This window comes from Pecten maximus, chromosome 6 (genome assembly GCF_902652985.1).
Source record: "Pecten maximus chromosome 6, xPecMax1.1, whole genome shotgun sequence".
Taxonomy (NCBI): Eukaryota; Metazoa; Mollusca; class Bivalvia; order Pectinida; family Pectinidae; genus Pecten; species Pecten maximus.
This window is the reverse complement of record NC_047020.1, coordinates 21,769,869-21,793,196: the sequence shown is the minus strand read 5'-3', so window position 1 is coordinate 21,793,196 and position 23,328 is coordinate 21,769,869. Positions and strand designations below refer to the sequence as shown.

The 23,328-nt window shown below is 36.6% G+C and overlaps 2 protein-coding genes across 5 annotated transcripts; both read right to left on the bottom strand.

Moving 5' to 3' along the window:
* Positions 1-2,785: 2,785 nt before the first annotated feature.
* Positions 2,786-14,535, bottom strand: LOC117329235 (perilipin-2-like). 4 transcript variants are annotated; one of them, XM_033887076.1, is made up of 10 exons: positions 14,256-14,535; positions 13,520-13,768; positions 12,207-12,289; positions 11,000-11,086; positions 10,443-10,635; positions 9,203-9,375; positions 8,537-8,680; positions 7,652-7,822; positions 7,170-7,292; positions 2,786-4,060 (listed from the first exon to the last, which is right to left on the bottom strand). In XM_033887076.1, the coding sequence occupies exons 2-10, from the start codon at positions 13,749-13,751 to the stop codon at positions 4,001-4,003; spliced, it is 1,266 nt and encodes a 421-aa protein (XP_033742967.1). In that variant the 5' UTR covers positions 13,752-13,768; positions 14,256-14,535; the 3' UTR covers positions 2,786-4,000. The 4 variants fall into 4 exon arrangements, with proteins under 4 accessions (XP_033742967.1, XP_033742965.1, XP_033742966.1 ...); XM_033887074.1 differs by having other exon boundaries at positions 2,786-3,977; positions 14,256-14,534; XM_033887075.1 differs by having other exon boundaries at positions 2,786-3,977; positions 13,520-13,743; positions 14,256-14,412.
* Positions 14,536-17,735: 3,200 nt separating this feature from the next.
* On the bottom strand, positions 17,736-20,347 carry LOC117329240. The gene is made up of 3 exons (XM_033887086.1): positions 20,229-20,347; positions 18,922-19,267; positions 17,736-18,409 (listed from the first exon to the last, which is right to left on the bottom strand). Exons 1-3 carry the CDS (start codon positions 20,232-20,234, stop codon positions 18,108-18,110), a joined length of 654 nt encoding a protein of 217 aa, XP_033742977.1. The 5' UTR covers positions 20,235-20,347; the 3' UTR covers positions 17,736-18,107.
* Positions 20,348-23,328: the final 2,981 nt, after the last annotated feature.

Genomic DNA, 23,328 nt, shown 5'->3' with positions numbered 1-23,328 from the left:
TGTATTTGGACTTAAACAAACCCTCGCAACCGCGGGTATCAATTGATCGTCTTATTACTAAATAACATGGTAGATTTACTTGTAAACTTTGTATAATGTCAATTTGTTTTACAGATATATCAAGTTGGTGTTTGATGGTGATTAGATGGTGATTTAATAGTAATAAACATTATTGTCGTCCAATAGATACACGGGAAATTATCTCTGGTTGCAAAGACCTAAGGAACATGTATAGGAGCATGCCTGGGTATGATACTTGTAAACAGTCACATTGTAACAGAGGTCTTGGGAAGGGAGATAACTTTAAAAAGGTCTCGTCCACGATTTAAACTTGCTGCCACAGGTCTGAATGCTTCCAGCGCAGGGACTTGTACAACTTCAAAAAAAAAAGAAAAAAAAGTGAGAGAGATTTTTAAATAGTAGTGAATCCAACTTTTTATCAACGTAAAGCGATTTTTAGCTCACCTGGTTCGAAGGACCAATGTGGGCTAAAGCCACATCGTGGCGTCCGGCGTCCGTTGTCCGTCCGTCCGTCAACCATTGACTTCTTCATAACTGCTGATCGGAATTGAACAAAATTTGCATCATTATGGGGCAAGGGGTCAAAAATAGTACAAATGGTGGAGCTGACCCCCTGGGGGCTGAGGGAAAGGGTCAAAAGGGGTCAATTTGGCTTGATAGATATAAACAACTTGTTTTCTGGAACTAAGGAATGGATATCGCTCATATGTGTCTGGGAGCATCGTTGTGGGGTAAGATACAAAATTGTACAAATGGTGGGACTGACCCCTTTGGGCCTGAGGGGCGGGGTCAAAAGTGGTCAATTTGGCTTAATTGATGTAAATGACTTTTTCTCTAGCACTAAGCAATGGCTATCACTCATATTTGTATCGGTATGGATTAGGGATTCACAATTGTACATAAGGACGGGCTTAACGCTAGGGCCTGAGGGGCGGGCCCGAAAGGGTTCAATTTGGCTTTATTGATATAGACGGTCTCTTCTCTGAAACTAAGCAATGGATATCGCTCATATTTGACTGGTAGCATCCTTATGGGGGTAGGAATTCAAAATTGTAGAAACGGTGGGGCTGACCCCCACGAGGCCTGAGGGACAGGGTAAAAAGGGGTCAATTTGGCTTAATTGATATTAGCAATTAATTGTCTGGAAGTAAACTATGAATACCAGTCATACTTGACTGCTAGCATTCCTAGAGAACGGGGATTCCAAAAACTATAAATGGTTCAGCTGACCCCCAGGGGGCTGAGGGTTGTAGGGGTCAATTTGACTAAAAGATATATAAACGACTTCTGTAACTAAGTTGTGTACATCACTCATATTTTTTTGGTAGCATCATTTTGAGGTAGGAATTCAAAATTTGTACAGAAGGTGGGACTGACCCCCTGGGGGCCTTAAGAGCGGGCTCAAAATGGATCCATATGGCAATATTGATATTAATGACTTCTTCTCTGCAATGAAATGCGTTGATATTTGAGTGATAACATCCCCAGAAGGCTGGGATTCAAATTTATACAAATAATGGGGCTGACATCACCCCATCCACCCCAACCCCTGGGGTCTTTCCTCACCCCTGAAGACTTATTTCTTTTGTTTTATCTTTGAAACCCTTCAGATCCCCACCCCATAATCATATATAGCCATGCTGAGCATCAAGAGATTAACACAATCCTGATGTAAAAATAGAACCCATTTCTCAATCCCACATTACTTACATCTTCACTTCATTTCTGGGTTATATCTTTGAAGCAGTTCAAATCCCTATACATCAACAAATAAAGCTATTAGCAAATGGAACAAAGACATTATTTTGATGTTTGCTCAAATAAACCAGGTGAGTGATACAGGCACTCTGTGCCTCTTGTTTAATCTTCCAAAGTGTTCACACAAAGAAATTGGTCAAGTACGACCAATTATATCCGGAATTCGCCCAACTTCTCCCAACTGAACCCTCGGTAAACCGAACAAATATCCATGTCCCATGCATGTTCGGTTTATAGAGGATCCACTATCAAGTCATGACATATCAAATTAGAATGGGCTAGGTAAACGAACGCCTGTCCGTTTGAATAGGTACATGATAGCCATCTGCGACAGAATTGTTGGGCATTCTATATTAAGATATTACACACAGAATCGGTGTCAAGTGTCACAACATATATTGGGGACTGTCATAGACTGACAGGAAAGCAAACACAGGTACATGTACATGTATAACTGAAATTTAACTAGTATAGCAGCAACATTACGGACTGGTTAGAACAGCCAGTGTAATTTAAGGACGTTCCAGGTTTTGGAGGTGGAGAAATCCCGGAGTACAGTACCACAGGCGCTTGCATAGAATATGTGATTTTCATTTTTTTTTATTTGACAGTGGTATGTGTAATCTGTATTACACAGTACACATACCACTGGTATCATTTTTTTTTTTTTTCTAATTTTCTATGCAAGCGCCTGTGTACAGTACCAGGAGAAAAAACACCGGCCTACGGTCAGTACCTGGCAACTACGTACATACCCCACGTGGGTTTCAAAGTCAAAACTCAGAGGTGGAGGGTTATAGTAATGAAGTGTCGGGACACCTTAACCACTCGGCCACCGCGGCCGCCTCACGGACTGGGACATTATTTTATAGCTGCGAAAATGAAGCTCTGGACGACGGACAGAGGATTTCTGACAGATTATTCATTACGGTCATTTATTTCAGGAAAATGACTGATCAGCAGATAATGCCAGAATGTGGAGGTTATGGACTACAAAGACACAATATATATTATGGGATAATTTATTGCACAAGGGAAAATATTTTATATAAATTACATCAAAGTCATTGTATGTCTTGTATTGATCAATCTGGTCATTGTTCACTATCAGTATCTAGAAAGTTCTCTGGAGGCATTATTCATTCCAGGCTTAAATGGGTACACAATGACATGTCTAGTTTTACATACAGGCGTTTCAGACGTTTTGGAGGGCTAGATGTAACTATTGTAAAATGGCAAGACGCCTGTTAATGTGTTATACACATTAGGGAATGTCCAAATTTAAAATTATTTAGGTGTTTTCTTTAAATATAGGACTAGACATGTCCCTGTGATCGGTATGTAGAAAGTTCTCTGGTGGACATGTGTCATCCCAGACTTAAAACTTAATGCTACATCCTCTTCTTCAAAGTTAACTTTAAATTTCCACAATTCAATTCAGCTCACAACTAAACATAACAACAATCAACAACAACAAAGAATGACTTCAAAGAATAAAATCTGTAAGTATCAGTAAACAAATTTTCCAGGTCCCAAATGAATGTAGCCAAGATACCTACTAGGTATTGTTCCTTTAAATCATTGGCTCTTTGTCCTAAATGTTACTAGCAGTCATTCATAAGAAAGTTTTTGTCTATAAAACATCACTACATTGTCATTTTTTTTTTTAATTTTCAAGCACATCTCTTAGCCCCAAAATATAGTTATTTTTATGTTGGTATAGGTAAAATACTGAAAAGTCGGACATCAGTAACAGTAACAATTAATACATTACATGTACTATGGTAGAGTTAATAGTTAGTTCCTTTCCTGTTAAATTTTAAATCTGATATTTTTCACAGTGACTGTATATTGCTGTAGGATATTCTTCAGACCCAAAAACTTCCATCTTGTAGCTTTCCAAGCTTATACAGGAATTTTTACATTTAAGCACAATTAAGTCTGAAGAATAGTGATATGTTGTCCTTAAAAAGCATGTACTCATTTTAATCAAAATGTCAAATTGCACAAATCTTGATATTGATATATAATAACGAGTTCTTTAGATAAATTATGGTGATCTTTGTTGAGCATTAATTAGCCGGGTTGTTGGGTGTGTCTTCTCCAGGGATGTGGCCATTACAGTCGGTGGCATCAACTGGTTCATCTTGATCAACAGCAATATCTTCAAGTTCTACATCGACTGCTACGTCTGGTTCCTGAAGTGATGGCAAAATAGTGTTTAGTAATGGTCGTCTTCAGCAATGTCTTGTAGGTCTACATCTACATTAAGGTCAGGTCCCTGTAGTGAGGTAAAATAAGTATTAATAACGGTCTCTTTTCAGCGATCGTGTCACGTTCTGCATCGTCAAGGCTGGGTTCTGTAGCGAAGAAAAATGTCTTATATAACAGATCTTCTGTGATGTTTTACAAGATCTCCATTTTTGTGTTTTAATAACGAACAGTTACATGTCACATGAATTTGAGGGTACAGACCAGACAGATGTATACAATTAACTTATGATGGGACAGGTAAGAAAAGTATTTTCCTGCAGCACTTTAATCAATATCAGAAGTGCTAATTTTGCCTTTGACAGTGTACAGTTTAAAATATGCGTTGTATATTGATCCTATCACATGTAAATCCTTTCCTAGGATTGTTGATCCATTTCAGGGCTAACATTACTTTGGAACCATTTGACCTCTTCATATGACCCTGACCTTGGGGTACAGGTTCATGTTTTGCATTCATTTACATTGTTTGAAAATCTGGTTTGATTGATAGTGGCTCGGACGCCAATACTAAAGTAGTGATTGGTCTACTTGACAGTAGTACATCCTATATGTAATACTGGCACAACATCAGTGTAAGGTGATAGGATATAAAATATATGTTTTCATTTTCAAGATGACTGTTCATATAAGAGTGGTTACCGGTCCATCAAATTAAATTCTGCCTCTTTGTTCTGACCTGCTTGTTTGTTAAAGTCTTTACTTTTTCTGCGGGACAAGTTAGATATGCGAGCAGCACTTCCAAATACAAAATGTCACAGAGTTTCTGTGTCTGATCTTGTTTGTTCTAGGATCTGTCTGGCTGGCTGTATGAAGCAAATATTTATTCCCATGATGGGAAAGCTCACGCGTTGTAAATCACTTGTGTTTTGTGAATAACCTGGTAATCAGACTCGTAGCAATAAACAGCCTGTACAGTGTATGTATATCATACCAGAGTCAAAACAGGCTATTTAACATTTACCAAACCACAATGAACATCAAACAAAAGTTAAGATAGTACTATTTTTATATACAATACTTGGCATATTCTGTTTTTTCAAGTATTGAACTTTTAGAAGTCGATTGTTTGATGCATGCTGGTGAGGAATTACACAAAACCTAAGTGACTGACATGTGATTTGAATATATACAATACTGCCACTACAACACGTACAGAATACACAGTACAACAGGCCATGCAGGTAACAATTATTTTATTAAACTTAATTGAATTCAAAATCCACAATACAGGGAAGAAATCTACATACATGATGTATAAATATATATGTTGTATCACAGATCCAAACAGTTGAATGTGAAGGACTTTGGCTATTCATTGGTTTTTGTTACAAATATCTTATAAGAAAACTTGTATGATTTGTTGTATTTGGGGTCTCTTACAAATGTTCAGTTTATCACTAAACAATGACTTTATCATAATTTAAGAAAGACAGATTTCTGAATTCTTTCAAACCATTTTTTTTGTACATGAATAAAAAAATATAATTGAAACATAATACTGATTTTGTTCTTTTGTGTAACCACTGTTAATCTATCAGATCAAATTCCATTGTCTGTTCCAACTCCTGTCGTTCGATTCATTTTATAAAACACATTTATAAAAGGATGAATTCACTTTTTGTGGTCAAAGAAATTGTTCAGAAACATCATCATGGCAAGCTTTTGTATTTGACATTGAAATGTTTGTATAATATGTCATTGCACTTTCTTGTCTTTCTCATCTTTTGTTCTCAACACCTGATAAATAGAAACAAGGTCTACATATATTCCATCATCATCATCATCATCATCAACACAGCTCTACTGATATACACCATGCTTTTATGAGACTATGAATAACAATAATTCTGTACTTTTAAGTATGAAGTGCATATGTGATTGTAATATGATGTTTTATATTAGGCCAGTACATCAGATATAGGTCATTTGAGGATGCCATTGTAAAAGGACCATCTATCAGTGTATAGTTACAGACCAATATTAGGCATATTAAGTGATGATGATTTCTCAAGTGAATACAATATCGTATTCACAATCGTGATTAATAATCGTGATTATTCATTAGGGAGCATTATCAGGCATTAGTGATGATGATTCACAATCGTGATTAATAATCGTGATTATTCATTTGGGGGTATTATCAGGCATTAGTGATGATGATTCACAATCGTGATTAATAATCGTGATCATTCAGTAGTGACCATTATCATGCATTACTGATGATGATTTCAAATTTGAAAATGAACATGATTATGCATTCAGAATCATGATTAATAATCGTGACTATTCATTTGTGAACATGGTTAGCTCGCCATAAGCATGACTGTGTCAGTATATGTATAAGGAATATTTAGTAAGTTGGGACAAACCATGGCGTTTTTGGTGAACAGGATTATCATTTATAGTAGGAATACTAATGCATCTGACAACCGTGTTAGTTTTCAATGTTTAGAATTTGTTGTCAGTAGGAATTTCGGAGGAAAAAGGGGAAAGGTGTGAGTTAGCTCGAGTTTTATCTGGCATGCATACTTTTAATTTAACAGTTGTTTGATATTTGCATAATATTAGATCTATCAGTGCATAATTTAGTTTTACTGTAATAAGTGTTAAAAAGTAGGAATGTTTTGATTTGATTTCATTTAAACATATTTTTATTGTTAAATATAACAACAGGAATAGGACACATGTTATTGCAACTTAAAACGCCTTCTTCCAATAATCATTATGTAAATAATATGAATTTACAATATAATACAGTATATAAAATTTGTATATGATGTAAGAAAAGACAGAGATGAGGGACAGAATGAAAAGTAAATATGTTAATGCCAGTTAATTTAAAGAGAGAGAGAGAGAGAGAGATGACCTAAAATCGATTACTGGATTTAATAAAATTTTGAACATATTGAAAAATATAGCCATTTTGTTCATCAGATAGTTTAGGAGAACCCCAGAGAATAACATTAAAAGTCACATTACAATAGCGGGAGAGATTATCAAAAGTAGGAATGTTATAAAATGTATTAATGTTAGAGGCACGAGGAGTAAAAATTGATGGGCATGCACAAGACATATAATATAAGCCAAACAAGTACATATTAATGTCTCTAACTTACCAGCCAGGTCAGGGGGACGGTGACAAACGTTTCTGTAAGGTAGCCGAGGGTTGACTGAAGATAGCCCAACTTCTCTTTGGCCTGTGTTAGTGCTAGGTTTGGCATATCTTCATACTTTGCAACCTGTGGATAATTTATGCTAATTATCAAGTTTGTTTCTTTTAAAAAAAATGTAATAGCCTTTTAATTCGAGGAAACAATTTGTGCAAATCTGTATGTATTTCTTTATAATCCATATACTGACATGTATATTATTAATGACATTACTTGCTGTTTTTAACTTTTATGAATAGGAAAGGTTAAGCTTGATATCTCAGAAGACTCTTAAAAGTACTTAATATCCCCCTCGACATTGGAAAAATTGTCACTGACATTTCATTACTAGTCTGCTTTAATATCTTATAAATATATACAGATTATATTGATGAACACCATCAGTAAAACGTTTTAACAGAAATCTACGACATCAGTTATCAACTTACACCTCTGAAGTATGTGTAGAGTTCCTCTGTGTGTTTGTAGGTCTGTTGGAGGCGGTCACGGAGAGCAGCAGGTTGAAGGGATTCAGGGACATAGTTATTCAATGTGGAAAGGCCATTACGTAGTTGTTTGGTGAGATGACGAGCCATAATAATGGACTTGGTCTCCATTGTCTGCAAATTATGATCAAAATGTATCTTTATGTAAGATTTTCATTCACAATTATTAAATTACATTTTTGACCTTTTAATTACAAAAGAATTCTAACATAACCAAACCTTAATTTAAATCCAAAATTGATTAAACGAAGACAAAAAATATAAAGAAAAGTACAGATTTGTATTCGTGGAGAATCCTGAATGTTCTGGAAGGTTAAACGTCTTTTGTTTCATCAATAATAACTGCCATACAAATCTAGGTAAAAGGCATATAATATTTTGCATGAGTTTATGATGTAGACCTTAACACTTCCCCATGGTCTTCACAAACCTGCACCTCTTGAAATCTTGTGTTGTTATTATTTATTTTTTGTTAGAAGTCAACATCTGCCACAGAAATTATGATAATGGGAATGAGCCTTTGAATATCGTATCCTGTAAACACCTTAGGTAGGGGATAGATGTTGTAAATTGTAATTGTCGACTTTGATTATTTTATGTGTAATCTTACAATGGGTTATTTTTTATTTCGGATTACAAAGCTTCCATTCCAAAAACAAGGGAATACTCTGAAAATATTGTTGATTGAGGAAAAATTAAATATCAATTTTTTTTTACTTTGTTTAGCAAGTAAATCTTAAACTAATGGTTCAATGTTTTGTTGAGAATAGTATATACCTGTTGAAGTAAGTTTACCTGTAAAGTATGACCAGTAGACACCATACTTACATCAGGTACCAGTTCTCCCTCCTCTAACTCCGAGTCCTCCTTGTTGATCTCCGTCCACAGCATGGACGCCTTAATCTGGAGCTCCCCAACCTTCTCCTCCGCTACCCCTTTAGCAGATTGCATGTTTGTTTTCGCATAATCAATCTGAAAACAAAAGTCATATATTTAGTTTCCAGTAAAACATATAAGGTTGCATTTGTACTGGATTTCGTTATGGTATTACCTCTCAAGTACATATCTGCCGAGTTATCTCCCCTGGTTATTCAGGTGTGTTTACTGTGAGCGAGATCACAGATGTACATGGTTGTTTTTGTAGGGTTTGAATTTTGGTTTCTATAATTGTCCAGAATAAACAAAGCCTATATGTTTTTGCTGTTATAGTGTAGCCCTGTTAACACTTTAATAAAGGATGGTAACTTTAAACTGTCATTTCCAATGTACATGTATTTATGATTTAGAACAAAATGTAAAGATACAACGAAAATATTAACTAGACATAAATATTTTTTTGATGTGTAGTGCAGCGAGTGAGACATCTCCCACTTGCAAATAATGGCTGCTCCCAGTCAGGTACCAGATAATCCTTCTTTGGACATCTGTTTACTTAAACAACAATCGTCCTACAATACCATCAAGTTATTGAAAACAATTTTGTTAAAGACTTACCAGGTCGACTGTGAAGCTGAGCTTGGCCAGACTTTCCTGGCTGCGGACCTGCACATTCCTCAGATCCTTCAGCGCTCGTTTGTACATTCTGCGTCTCAACTTAGATGTCAAATCCTTAGCACGCCCAACTGAACTTGGTGGGTACTCATCCATTTCTTTGGCCTCATCAGGATCTGAAATGAAAATGAATTTCAATACATCAAATTTAATGCTGAAGGATACATGTATATACAAACAGATCAATGCTTTAAGACTCTTTTTTTTTTTTTTTTTTTTTTTACAAAATAACAATCAAATATATTTGGTATTACTGAAGACACTGTTAGATATCCTCTATATATTCTCCATTAATAAAGGTAAATATCTGGACTGCTGTAATTACCTTCTAAATTAAACTTAAGGATTATTGCATGGCCCTCTTGAAAGAGTTCACTGTTTATGTCAGTGTATAGAAAATCAAATATCTATCAAATAGTGGCATCATTTCACCTATTCTCTATAGGTACAGCACTGGACAGATATAAAATGTACATGAAAAACAGAATTACTATTTTGGATTAGATACCACCACGCTTTGATTTTAAGTGAAATATTTTGTGACACAGGAAGACAATTCCAATTTTCTAAAAGTATTTGTGCATTCCTGGATGGTAACAGATGAACCTTTTTATTTTCAGGAATTCAGTGACTTTGAAGGAGGTGATTTATGTACATTCCTCGAGTAGGCCTAATAATCAACATTCAACAAGTATCAAAACTTTATTTTTTAATGAATCTACTTTTTAAGTATTTTGTTTTCACTCTAAATTATGTTGTGTTTTTTATGTAGATCTTTCCAAAGCAGTACCAAGAGAAATGGTAAAATACTACAATCATACATGGCATACCTCCCGGCGTCAGACAAAATCTCCCTTATTTTCAAGTAATTTATTTCCTCCCGGGAGGAGAGCCTGAATTCCCATATTTTGTAAATCCCTCCGGTATTTTTGCATACACCATTTTTTGTTTACAATTTGGTAGTTTTCTCCACAAGATTTTATGAGATTTGGGTAACCATCGTTGGATAAATTTTCTATTTTTCATAAATTGACATGATCGTAATGCACTCAGTCAAGATGGCCATGCAATACTGTATAGGCCTGAATACTTTAATACCATAAATCATTTCACATTCATATGAATCAGATATGGGGAATTATTTGTTCTATGAGAGCTTTAATTTTGAACTCTTCTGCCATACCATTCTCATCCTTTTCTTCATCTTCCTCAGGTAGGTACTTGTCAAGATATTCTTCAGACAATGTCAAGGCCGTGTTGACCTTGTCCACCACATAATGGCCATATGGCGTGTCCATCGCTTTGGACACTTGCATCAGACCATAGTCCTTAACGTTAGATGCTACATCCACTCCAATCTGTTTCACATCTCCTACCTGTCAATCACAAGGAAATTTAATGTAAATGTAGTGGGAGTTGATAATCCTTATCACAGTAACAGGAAGTTTGAGTCATACACAACCGTTTTCTGGAAATATTAATTGATCTATAGATTATGACATAATCTTAAAAATACCCAAATCTTCTGAATTACCTAATTTGTTACACAAAATTGTTGTATATTTCATTGTTTAGAAATTAGTCATAAAAAAATGCAAAAAATTGTAACTTGTCGATGCACTGGAGAGTATTGAAACAGATAATGATCTAGTTATAAGTACCACAGAGACTTACCTTATTGATGGTGTCTGTGTCGTACTGTTTGACTATGATCTAGTTATAAGTACCACAGAGACTTACCTTATTGATGGTGTCTGTGCCGTACTGTTTGACAGCATTGACACGGTCAATGGTTGGCTGGATTAGTTCTTTACCATCATTCATCAACTGTAAATAATACATAACAAATATTTACATTTTGTACTTTCATTATGTTGTACATCAAAATTTTAGACAATTCAAATCCCTCTCTATAAGTAGCCTAGAAAAATGGGGAAAAGGAGCATTCTCTTATGAAGGGTTTAAAATGTATTGCTGGAGTTATGGTAAATCATGTGAATTTGCCTGTGAATTTGCCAGGTTGCAGATATGAAGGTACTACTCACAAATAATAGAATTACTTGAAATATTTATGGGTAGTAATTAAATTAAATTCTTGAAATAAATTGAACTGTAAAAAAATAAAAATTTATATACTAAAGCAATTTTTAATCTACATGTTTAAATATGTAATTAAAATCTATATTAAAGAAACTGATAGATATTTACAATATGACTTTCTAAATTAAATTATATAAACTCAAAATAATTCTTTGTGTGTTGCAGAAGAACATGTCCTGTCCAACTACCAAATCAATGCAATCTTTATTGTATACGATAAGCAGGGCATTATCTTATCGATACAAAAAATTAGTCCACCCGTCTATAACCTTTATTTATCAAGGACACAGCTATATCTGTCATTTATTATATTGGCATTATGCCAAACCAGAGAACCTTGACAAGCTCTCTAAGACAAAAATAAGTCTATAGACTGATATTGACTCGAGATAAACTTTACATGTACATCAACAGACCCTGATATAGATTTAACATGTCTTAACAACATTCACAAGCATACAGCATCCTCCATGTTGTGACCTTCAATACCAAATCTTTGTTTTTCCTACCTTTAACTTCGGTCTCATTCCCTAAATCTTGCAATTTGATATTTTTCATGTGAGGACAAAGTCAAGCAACCTGTTCTCTTTTCCCCCCATTAATTTATATTTTCTTGTAAAAGATATATACTTTCATTCAAAATTTCCACTAGGTGGGGATTCCTCCGATGATTTAGGTTATCTCTTTAGAACATACTGTCGATACAATAATCAAGGATAAGTCACATAAGGAATGTGTAACTCTTATAAAACATTGACCTTGAGATGACCTCTGTAGATATTTTATAACTAACTACTTTGTGGATAACAGTCTGACTTTTTGTTGGCAGTACCAGATAGTGAATTACCTCGTCTGTTGGTTTTTTGATGACTGGGTAGTTCTTCTCAATGGTGTCCAGCTGCTCACATGCATATTTGTTCACACGCTCAACTGAAAAGTAACAAAATCCGTATATATATATATACATTAAATTTACAAATCTGACACTCTGATTTTGAAAATGTCAAGTCATACCAAAGGAAATGTGCCTTGAAAAAGAGCTATATACTATATTATAGTCTTTCTAAACTACTACTTGTACTTGTCACCACACAGATAAGGGCATTGGGAGTTCAAAGTGCATGTAATTACTTTAAGCGACTTATACATTATATAACTTCTCTGGGGACTGACCCATACATTGTACAACTTCTCTGGGGACTGACCCATACATTGTACAACCTCTCTGGGGACTGGCCCATACATTGTACAACTTCTCTGGGGACTGACCCATACATTGTACAACTGCTCTGGGGACTGACCCATACATTATATAACTTCTCTGGGGACTGGCCCATACATTGTACAACTTCTCTGGGGACTGGCCCATACATTGTACAACTTCTCTGGGGACTGACCCATACATTATATAACTTCTCTGGGGACTGACCCATACATTGTACAACTTCTCTGGGGACTGACCCATACATTGTACAACTTCTCTAGGGCTGGAACATACATTGTACAACTTCTCTGGGGACTGACCCATACATTGTACAACTTCTCTGGGGACTGACCCATACATTGTACAACTTCTCTGGGGACTGACCCATACATTGTACAACTTCTCTGGGGACTGGACCATACATTGTACAACTTCTCTAGGGCTGGACCATACATTGTACAACTTCTCTGGGGACTGACCCATACATTGTACAACTTCTCTGGGGACTGACCCATACATAGTACAACTTCTCTAGGGCTGGAACATACATTGTACAACTTCTCCTGGGACTGGACCATACATTGTACAACTTCTCTGGGGACTGGACCATACATTGTACAACTTCTCTGGGGCTCAACCATACATTGTACAACTTCTCTGGGGACTGGACCATACATTGTACAACTTCTCTGGGGCTCGGACCATACATTGTACAACTTCTCTGGGGACTGGACCATACATTGTACAACTTCTCTAGGGCTGGACCATACATTGTACAACTTCTCTGAGATCTTGACCATACAATACAGAAAGAAATTACCTGGGGCTGGACCATACAATGAATAATGTCTCTTGGGTTGAAACAAGAACTAGTACTGTACAACTACTCAAGAGCTGGACCATACATTGTAAAAGCTACTGTTAGTCTGAACCAGATAAAAAAAGGCATTTCTTACTCTGGGGCTGGTATCTCTCCACCATAGGTTTAGTGGTTTCAGCCACAGTTTTGATGCCAGACTCTGCCATGTTAAGGGTTGAGCAGATGATAGGGTTACTGTCCTTGGTTTTCTGGTAGAGGCCCCAGGCCTGAGTCCAGGTTGTACCCACCATGGGGATATTTCCTAGGCGAGTAAAGAAATGTTCTTGTGCCATCTTCTCTTGGTCTTGCATCATGCTTTTCCTGTACATAAAACTTCTCTGTATATCTACAACAGACAAATAGGTAACATTTCCATGGTGTTGAAATGAATGCGAAATATCATATTATCATCAACAGGAACATTTTATACAGAATATATTGTATTGTATATCATTGACAAGTTGTTTCCTGTTTTTAGTTATAGTTTTAAATCTAGAAAGTCAACCCGGAAGGTAATAGAAAATAAACCAGTACAATATATATTATCATCCTTATAATTACTGGATTGGATTTCTCTATAGTTAGTTGTTATATGGGCATTTGTCTCTGGTATTGTCGCAAAACCATAAACAAGTGGTATGCCATAATGTACAATAGCTGGAACAATAACTCTTTAAGCACAGATCATACAGAGAAGCCCGAGTTTCTACTGAGCGACCAACCCCGACACCATGTCGTTAGAATGTCAAAATCATGTCATGTGTGTATATCCGTACGTGTGTACGATAGTATAGATGTACGATAGTATAGACCTTTATATCAGACATACATACCTCGCTCTTGTGTTCGCACCTCTCCGTTATTACGTAGAATGTTAGCAACGTCGGGTAAAAATCTCCTTTTATCTTAGTCCTCACCCTGTTTGTCTACCTGGCAATATTAGTCAGAGTCCAATGTACAAGAATCACGTGCTTCCCGATCAAATATTATCTGTGACGTCACACACTTTGTGACCTTGACAAATCCCCGTCGTGGCGTACTTGTGGCTATGTGGGTACATGTACAACGACCCTACATGTAGACATCGCATTAATACGAAAACGCAAAATCTTGCATAGGCTAAAGTTAATGTTCCATGTTTGTGTCTAGTGTTACCAATGTACTCTGTCGATCAGTTTTGTGACGTCAGGGGATTTCCCATATTCTATATATATATATTTATACATATATGCAGCTGAACACGTGCCATCCACGTACATGTTCAAACTGTGATTTTGATACCAGTTTAATACAATTTGCTGCGAAGGTATACGTGTCGGAGAGAAATTCTAGAAAATAATCTTTGCGTCTAGATTAGGTCAATATACATTTCTACGCAGCAACTTATGATATATATTTTTTTGAAAATACCTCTAATTCTCTAATTGTTCACAGGGGCATATTTAGATTCTAGTCTTATATAAAAAAAAAATAACCAGAAATACCTATATATTTGTCTTTATAGGTATTTCTTGGTATTTTTAATATAAGACTAGACATGTCCATGTGAGTTGTTGGGTACAGAAAATTCAAGAACGCTCCTCGGTCAAAGATCGATTATGGCCTATAAATATGTATGACATAATATATTGAGAATACATTATGTCATAATCGATCTTTGGACGCACACACCCACACATACATTTTTGCACGAATTTTCGAGGCAATCCTACAAGCCTACCCTTTATCAAGACACAAGTAAATTAGAAGTTTAAACGCCAACATACACAGAACATGAAACAGTTAAATAAGCTTAATTTTTAATTAGTTGATATCGTTATGTTGTGTGCGGTGTCTTAGTGCGTGCTAATGAAATATATACGGTAAATGTTCAGTGCATGCTTTTACAATGTAATGAAACCTTCAAGAGATTGAAAACAGCCAGTTTTTTAAATCCATAAATCTAGTATCGACGATAAAGATGATTTTAAAGTTTACAAAATCTACATATTTGCTAACTATGCCAAAATAAATATTATCTGACATGTAATTCAGAATTTTCACTAATTTGAAAATATGAAATCCAAAATACACCCCTGAACCAGAGATATATATACTATATGTCTCTGTCTGAACCGACGAATTGAAGGTGTATTTTATTCCCCCCAATCAAGTTATGTCATTAATAATGATTTCTCAACAGTATTCTCATTATTATCTAAATAGATAATTCATTTTGTTTTCATTGAATTTATTTCCAGTCAGTTTCTCAATTTAGATAGGCCTAATAGTGCATAAAGTGGGTTGCATCACTAAAACGTCCTCGAAGTCTAAGAGAGTAAATACACTATGATTTGCTTGGCCCCTTTGTACTTGACTTGATCATATATCAACACTAACTAAAAACCCTATTACCGATGCTATTTCTCGTCTTCAATTGACAAGATTCAGACATTGGCCCCGTCATAGATCAGGTACCAACCAAACTTCCGAGATTATTCCAGGATATCAATCTCAACTCTGAAGCTGCCCGATTGTTTGAATGCATTGCTTTCTTAAATACCAAATTTCCATCCGGACAGGCCTTGTAAGCTTTCGAGAATTTTATGCAGCACAGTTCAATCAAACTTCTGTAGCCGCTATAGAGAATCCCACTGACAATACCGTTGTTTAAAAAATGTTGCGGGACATATTGTGTTTGAGTAAGAAGTCAAACTCTCGTTTACCAATCACACCAGACATCATTTGTAAAATTCTGAACTCCCTCCCAGCAGTATGTTTTCTGTGTATGAAACCAAAGTTTTCAGCAATTTTTCCCTTATCTTCCCCCCCCCCCCCCCCACACACACACACACACATACGGGGGTTTTGAAGCAAGACATTAAGACGCACATTTTGAAGATGGGTTCCCGCGTTTTTGCACTCCATTTTTGTTCACGTGACTTTATCTCAAAAGTTCATTGCTAGGTACCCTCTTACATACGTCACACTATATTTGAAAGTATACAATCACGTGACAAAATTATTACCCCCCCCCCCCCCCCCCCCCCCCATAATGCATACGGCAGCCAATCGCACGAATGAAACATAGACAATAATTGCATTGTCACTGCGTAATTGTGGATTCATTCACGATGTTTCGGACCAACACATTTTTATAAATCTGCCTCCAAAGGACATCAACAGCATGCAATAACAAAATCCAGTAGAATGGTATTTCCTTCTGAGACTTTCCAATGAACTGTCCAACATATCAGGAACAGCAATATGAGGAGATTGTGTTACCTTTTCCAGGCTTTTGTATTTTAAAGGGTTGCAGCTGCTTAACTCTCGATTTTCACCTTTTGTGTGATGTGCCATACGTGTACATGTTTGTCAGTTTTATGACCCCGACTTCAGTAATAATAGTACGCTACCTACATGAACATATAGAACACCGTCAAGTGAAATACAATAATGCATTTTGTTCAGTCGATATTCAACGACACTTGGAGACTTATGTCAATTGTTAAATTTGTTTTAAAATGACACTTTATGGAATTAACTTGAAATGCCCAAACTATATGGATGTACCTATATATCAAGTTTTGGTTACTGCATGGTTTCCTCATCAATTCTTAAGCGAGCTATCATTCAGGCCTGGTCCTCAGCAGAACGGGTGTATCTAGCTTATAGGGGTGCAATGTTACAACTTACAACACTAAATTTCAGTTGCAGGGTAAAAGTGACATATGTTGGAGTCAAGTTTTAAATATCCTATGGTGAATATAATGCTAAAGTATGAACCAGCTTATAAGGCTTAGTCATTCACTGTGGTAGGAATGATGTGGGACATTTGAGACATACAAATTAGATACACTGGACATGCTAATTAGGGTTCAGCTAGCAGAAACTTCCATTGTTTAGGTCTCAGATACTGCCAAGGAAGTGGAGATATGAGACATTTGGGTAACTTAAACACAGAGTGAGAATTACTAGTGAGGTTGCTAATGTCAATTTGTCAAAATGTAGTAGGTATATAAATATCCAGAGATTGTGTCTGCAATCATGCACTGTTTCTTGCGAACCGGGTACATCTTTCAGACCATGGAAAATTCTTTTCCTACATAATTTACAGCAAGGTCTTTATCAAGCTTGACAAGAAAGTGTTACCTCTGCAATATGGTGTTTTCTCAGTACTTTGACACATGAGGATCAATCAGCTTTTGTCATTACTATACCTAACAAATATGAATGTGTGAGATCATGTGAATGGATCTAGCGTCTATTTCATATGAAACAAGCCTTTGTCACGTTTCCATCTGGGCCAACATGAGTAATAATAAACATGGATGTAAATATCTTTTTTCTTATTGTTGTAAAATGAATAAATACATATACAGAATTATATTCAATGATTCTCTTTAACGACGTTTGTCAGATGCATGCGTTTAACAACCAAGACAAAAGTACGACATCAAGTATCTCTGTCATATCACAGTGTTATTATACAATACATTGTAGTCATGTGCTTTATAACTTCATGGGATGGTAAAACAGTATATCATATAATACTATAATGATTTCACCTAATCTGGCCATCCTCGCTACCAGTCTATGTATGTAACCATTACATATCTGTCCATGGTCAAGCTTCAATGCACATTATTTTATAATTGTCAATATAAACCAATCTTTGTTCATTACCTATAGACACACAAGCAGATTTATATGCGTCTGTTTTCTATATCTGTTTTTAATTTTTCATATTTGTCCATGTTAACCGAACAGAAGTCAAGGCTATCTTGTAAAGTTTGGTGAAAGCTGGTGATGGTGGGCCGTGTGCGACCCTGCCTGTACCAGAACAATAGACAGTTGTACACCTGGCTAGGCATATGTGTAGGGTTTTCTATCTTCTTCTGCTCCACTGTAGCACTATCTACCCCCAGCTGTCCAACAAACATCTCCCAACCACTGCCGAAGCATGATGCCAGACGCTGGAGGTCCTGCTCGGTCAGTCTGAGTGGATCTGAAACGGACAATAATCATAATAGTTATATCCATTATTCAACAGGTGTGACTGACATCAGGTCCTCCTATTGAAATAGTTCTAAAACATGTGTAAAATAACAAGTCATAAGACCAAGCCTAGATAACAAGGATGTCATTCTTGATTACAGGTACCACTTGATTGTTACTGAGGTATTTGTTGTTGTTTTTTGTTTCAACATATGTAACATATATCAAAAATAACATTTTACTTACAGCAAAGCCCCATAATTATGTACTTGATATTTTATTTGGGAAATCAATATTTCATATTCTCATACATGACAAAGAGATCTCTATACAGTGCTTGATTTTCCGCACTGTCACGATATCAGAATTAGAATGTAATTAAATAAATTTACTTGTTTGCCGTTCATACATCTGGTTAACATTCTCTAACATATTTTTAGCTTTGAGAAGTTCCCCTCAGAAAGATTTTGTTACATATTGTGATGTACATGTCTCTGATATTACAAAGAATTAATTACTTACCAGCGGAGCTGTCTGTCTCGGTGGAACCTGAGGACTGTCCCACTTTGTCTGGATATAGAATCTCATTTATTTTTTGTTCATAGTTCTGTATAATAAACAGAATCTCTGGATCTGTTATCAAAGACTTCAGAATATCGTAATTGCCTACACCAAATTTCCCCTTCCTTGATAAATTCTCCAGTAGTTTAAAGAGACTGTGAGTTGGACACCTCTCCGCAGGCATGAGATGAACAGACAATGAGTTTAAAAACTGGCCATATTCCAGTTCCATACTAGGGTGTAAATGACCACTGATTTTGTTAATAAGTTCTGCATGCAGTTTCTTGGCCTCCAACGGTAAATCCATCTACATTGTACAACAAATAAGAAAAAAATAAAATAGATTGATAAATTTAAAATGAAAATGCATTGTAGACGTGTACAATGTTACAACGGACCCATGTAACCAGATAGTCATGCTGCTATACTTATTCGTGACACGTTAAAGAGTACATTGAAATGTGTATCGTATACAAAAAATAAACTGTGTGAAGTAATTAGCTGTCATACGAAACATACGACATTCAACTTTCAGAAATTGAATGTTTTGCGCCAGCTCACAGGCGTCTGAAGTTCTGACAGTAAACTGAGATATAATACCATAGAAAAAATAAGAGTATCTACTATAAAAAAAGATTCTTTTTTTATAGTAGATACTCTTATTTTTTCTATGGTATTATATCTCAGTTTACTGTCAGAACTTCAGACGCCTGTGGCCAGCTCGACAAAATACATTCCAATTCGCCAACAACAGTAGCGAATCGCATTGAATCAAAGGAATACAAGCTAGAAGCAGAGGCCTATATTAATTTTTATCCTGCAACTGCCACCGCATTGTCGGAATACACCCACCGTATATATTTTTGCTGTAGGCCTATACGGCAGTGACGGAAAACAGCTGTATTTTGGAATCTTAGCACGTGCGTCAGTTCGACTGACCTACTTCAAAGTGAAACTACGTTTAAAAGGCGAACATATTTCTGTCATTTTTGACACCGTTTCACTTCAAAATGATTATTTTGATGATTATTTTCATGACTGTTGCAGGATAAATAGAATACATGGTCAGTGTCTTAAAATATAAGCTGTATGTTTGGCTCGAGACAGAAAGACAACTGTGGCTCGCCAAAGCTCGCCACTTTTGTCTTTCTTTACCCTCGCCAAAATACAGCTTATATTTTAAGACACTGACCATGTATTCTCTATATAATTAGTACATTATGTATATAGGTCTCTGCTAGAAGCAGAAGTTAAGATTGCCTTTTTACCTGCATATGTAGTGTATTTATCGCTAAAGCTTCTGTAACGAAAGGAAGGTAACGAAACTTCCCTGTTTGTCAATGTCAATTTGGAGCTCGAATGATTGTGATTCGTTACCCTACTGTTACAAACGCAGTGAAAACATGATTACGCGAGGAAGCAGTGTGGTGTTATTTAGGTCTCACACAGCTAATTATTTCACTATATTTTATTACCAGTGACTCCATCCATTCAATCGCTCATTTGAAGTTGAAATGATGTAAACTTTATATCAAATTAAAGTTTGAAGATTTAGTTACCTGGAAAAAGATGTTATTGGATAGATTAAATAGCATATAACTTGAAAGACAGTAACCCTGATAGTTTTCCTAGGTCAGTCTATTTTTCCAAATCTCAAGAGTCGAGACCCTATTCTTTATTGTAGTATATAGAAAGTAGCCATTCTCTGTGTTATTAACTCAGAAAAACAGCTATAAACCTTTAGGTATGTAAACATAGCAAGTTAACCCAATACGTACATTACAGGCCATACAAAAAGTATATAAATTTGAGAGCTGTATTTATATTATTTACTTATTTTTTTCTCTGTTCAAATTCAAACCAGTAAAAACCATGGTAACTACATCAAAGAACCTACAATATATTGCAAAATATCATGTTTTTAGGTCCATTATGACAAAATTCCATAAACATTATTTCTGAAACATTAATTATATAAAATTAAACATCTAGATACGTCTCTGCTTTATTGTAATCAACTATTTTGTATCTGTGATCATTCTGCATTGATAATTGACAACGTCACTGATAATACCGTATGTGGGTACTTAATTTTGTACTTGAACTTACACATGTGCCAAACTAGCAGAAAATCCTAACGATGGACAAATGTCAAAACAAGATTCAACCTGATATACAAGTCTCTGAGTAAAGGGGGTGAAGGCCGAAGAGGAGCCGATGTATGAGTGTCATAAAGGATTTTATGCCATCATTCCTTAGATTCTATAATGCTTTTCAATGAAAAATGTGAAGTGAACTTATTTCCATAATCTAAGGAATATTGATGAAACTTGCCCTTGGCTTAGGAACGCCGCAGATAAGCAGCAAATGCATATGACGCATTACACCATACCCGTACACCCTTGAACTTCGTACAAATGCCAAATACTCATCAGACGGTTGTACGAGACACAAATTTCGATTTTGATATATTATGTCAAAATCCTTGACATAAAAAAAGAATATACGCCGCTTATGGCAAGATAGAAGAAAGTGTGAGACTAGCTTTAGTTTCACTAATTGCTCATTCTAGACAGGTAGGAAGTACACATTGTTTCTCAATAAAGCCTTGCGAGTTCGAAACCTACGTGGGGCAGTTGCCAGGTACTGACCGTAGGCCGGTGGTTTTTCCCCGCCTCCGGCTTTCCTCCACCTCCAAAACCTGGCACGTCCTTAAATGACCCTGGCTGTTAATAGGACGTTAAACAAAAACAAACAAACAAAATCAATATCATCTCGGTGTACTGCTATAATCTTAGCGTTCCACTATTATCTTAGCGTTCTGTTCTGGCTCAATCGAAACCCCTTGGCATTTTCTACGAAACTACGTTGGCAGACAAAGGCGAGGTATGCTATCATGTCGGCGTTCTGGCTATCATGTCAGCGTTCTAGTTATCATGTCGGCGTTCTGACTATCATGTCATTGTTCTGGCTATCATGTCATTGTTCTGGCTATCATATCAGCGTTCTGGCTATCATGTCAGCGTTCTAGTGATCATGTCAGCGTTCTAGTTATCATGCCATTGTTCTGGCTATCATGTCAGCGTTCTGGCTATCATGTCGGCGTTCTAGTTATCATGCCATTGTTCTGTCTATCATGTCAGCGTTCTGGCTATCATGTCAGCGTTCTGGCTATCATGTCAGCGTTCTAGTTATCATGTCAGCGTTCTGGTTATCATGTCAGCGTTCTGGGTATCATGTCGGTGTTCTATCATGTTAGCGTTCTGACTATCATGTCGGCATTCTGATTATCATGTCGGCGTTCTGACCATCGTGTTGGCGTTCTGGCTATCATGTCTGCGTTCTGGCCATCATGTCAGTGTTCTGGCTATCATGTTAGCGTTCTGACTATCATGTCGGCATTCTGATTATCATGTCGGCGTTCTGGCTATCATGTCAGTGTTCTGGTTATCATGTCATTGTTCTGGTTATCATGTCAGCGTTCTGGCCATCATGTCAGCGTTCTAGTTATCATGTCAGCGTTCTGGCTATCATGTCGGCGTTCTAGCTATCATGTCAACATTCTAGCTATCATATCAACGTTCTAGCTATCATGTCAGCGTTCTAACTATCATGTCAGCGTTCTGACTATCATGTCGGTGTTCTGTCTATCATGTCAGCGTTCTGACTATCATGTTGGCGTTCTGACTATCATGTCGGCATTCTGATCATCGTGTTGGCGTTCTGGCTATCATGTCAACGTTCTAGCTACCATGTCAACGTTCTAGCTATCATGTCAGTGTTCTGGCTATCATGTCATTGTTCTGGTTATCATGTCAGCGTTCTGGCTATCATGTCAGCGTTCTGGCTATAATGTCAATGTTATAGCTATCATGTTAGCGTTCTGACTATCATATCGGCGTCAGCGTTCTAGCTATCATGTCGGCGTTCTAGCTATCATGTTAGCGTTCTATCATATCAGTGTTCTAGCTATCATATCAGAGTTCTGGCTATCATGTCGGCGTTCTGGCTATCATGTCAGCGTTCTGGATATCATGTCGGCGTTCTGGCTATCATGTCAGCGTTCTAATCATGTCAGCGTTCTGGCTATCATGTCGGCGTTCTGGCTATCATGTCAGCGTTCTAATCATGTCAGCGTTCTAATCATGACAGCGTTCTGGCTATCATGTCGGCGTTCTGGCTATCATGTCGGCGTTCTGGCTATCATGTCAGCGTTCTGGCTATCATGTCGGTGTTCTAGCTATCATGTTAGCGTTCTATCATATCAGTGTTCTAGCTATCATATCGGCGTTCTGGCTATCATGTCAGCGTTCTAATCATGTGAGCGTTCTGGCTATCATGTCGGCGTTCTGGCTATCATGTCAGCGT

Bases quoted from the DNA above. Each gene is read 5' to 3' on its own strand.
- LOC117329235 (XM_033887074.1), bottom strand. From the start codon at position 13,751: ATGTACAGGAAAAGCATGATGCAAGACCAAGAGAAGATGGCACAAGAA. The intron at 8,681-9,202 runs GTAAGTCTTTAA...TTTTGTTTTCAG, and splicing joins TCAGCTTCACAGTCGACCTG to ATTGATTATGCGAAAACAAA. The intron at 7,823-8,536 runs GTAAGTATGGTG...CATAATTTGCAG, and splicing joins AGGGAGAACTGGTACCTGAT to ACAATGGAGACCAAGTCCAT.
- LOC117329240 (XM_033887086.1), bottom strand. The intron at 18,410-18,921 runs GTAAGTAATTAA...TGTCCGTTTCAG, and splicing joins CGAGACAGACAGCTCCGCTG to ATCCACTCAGACTGACCGAG.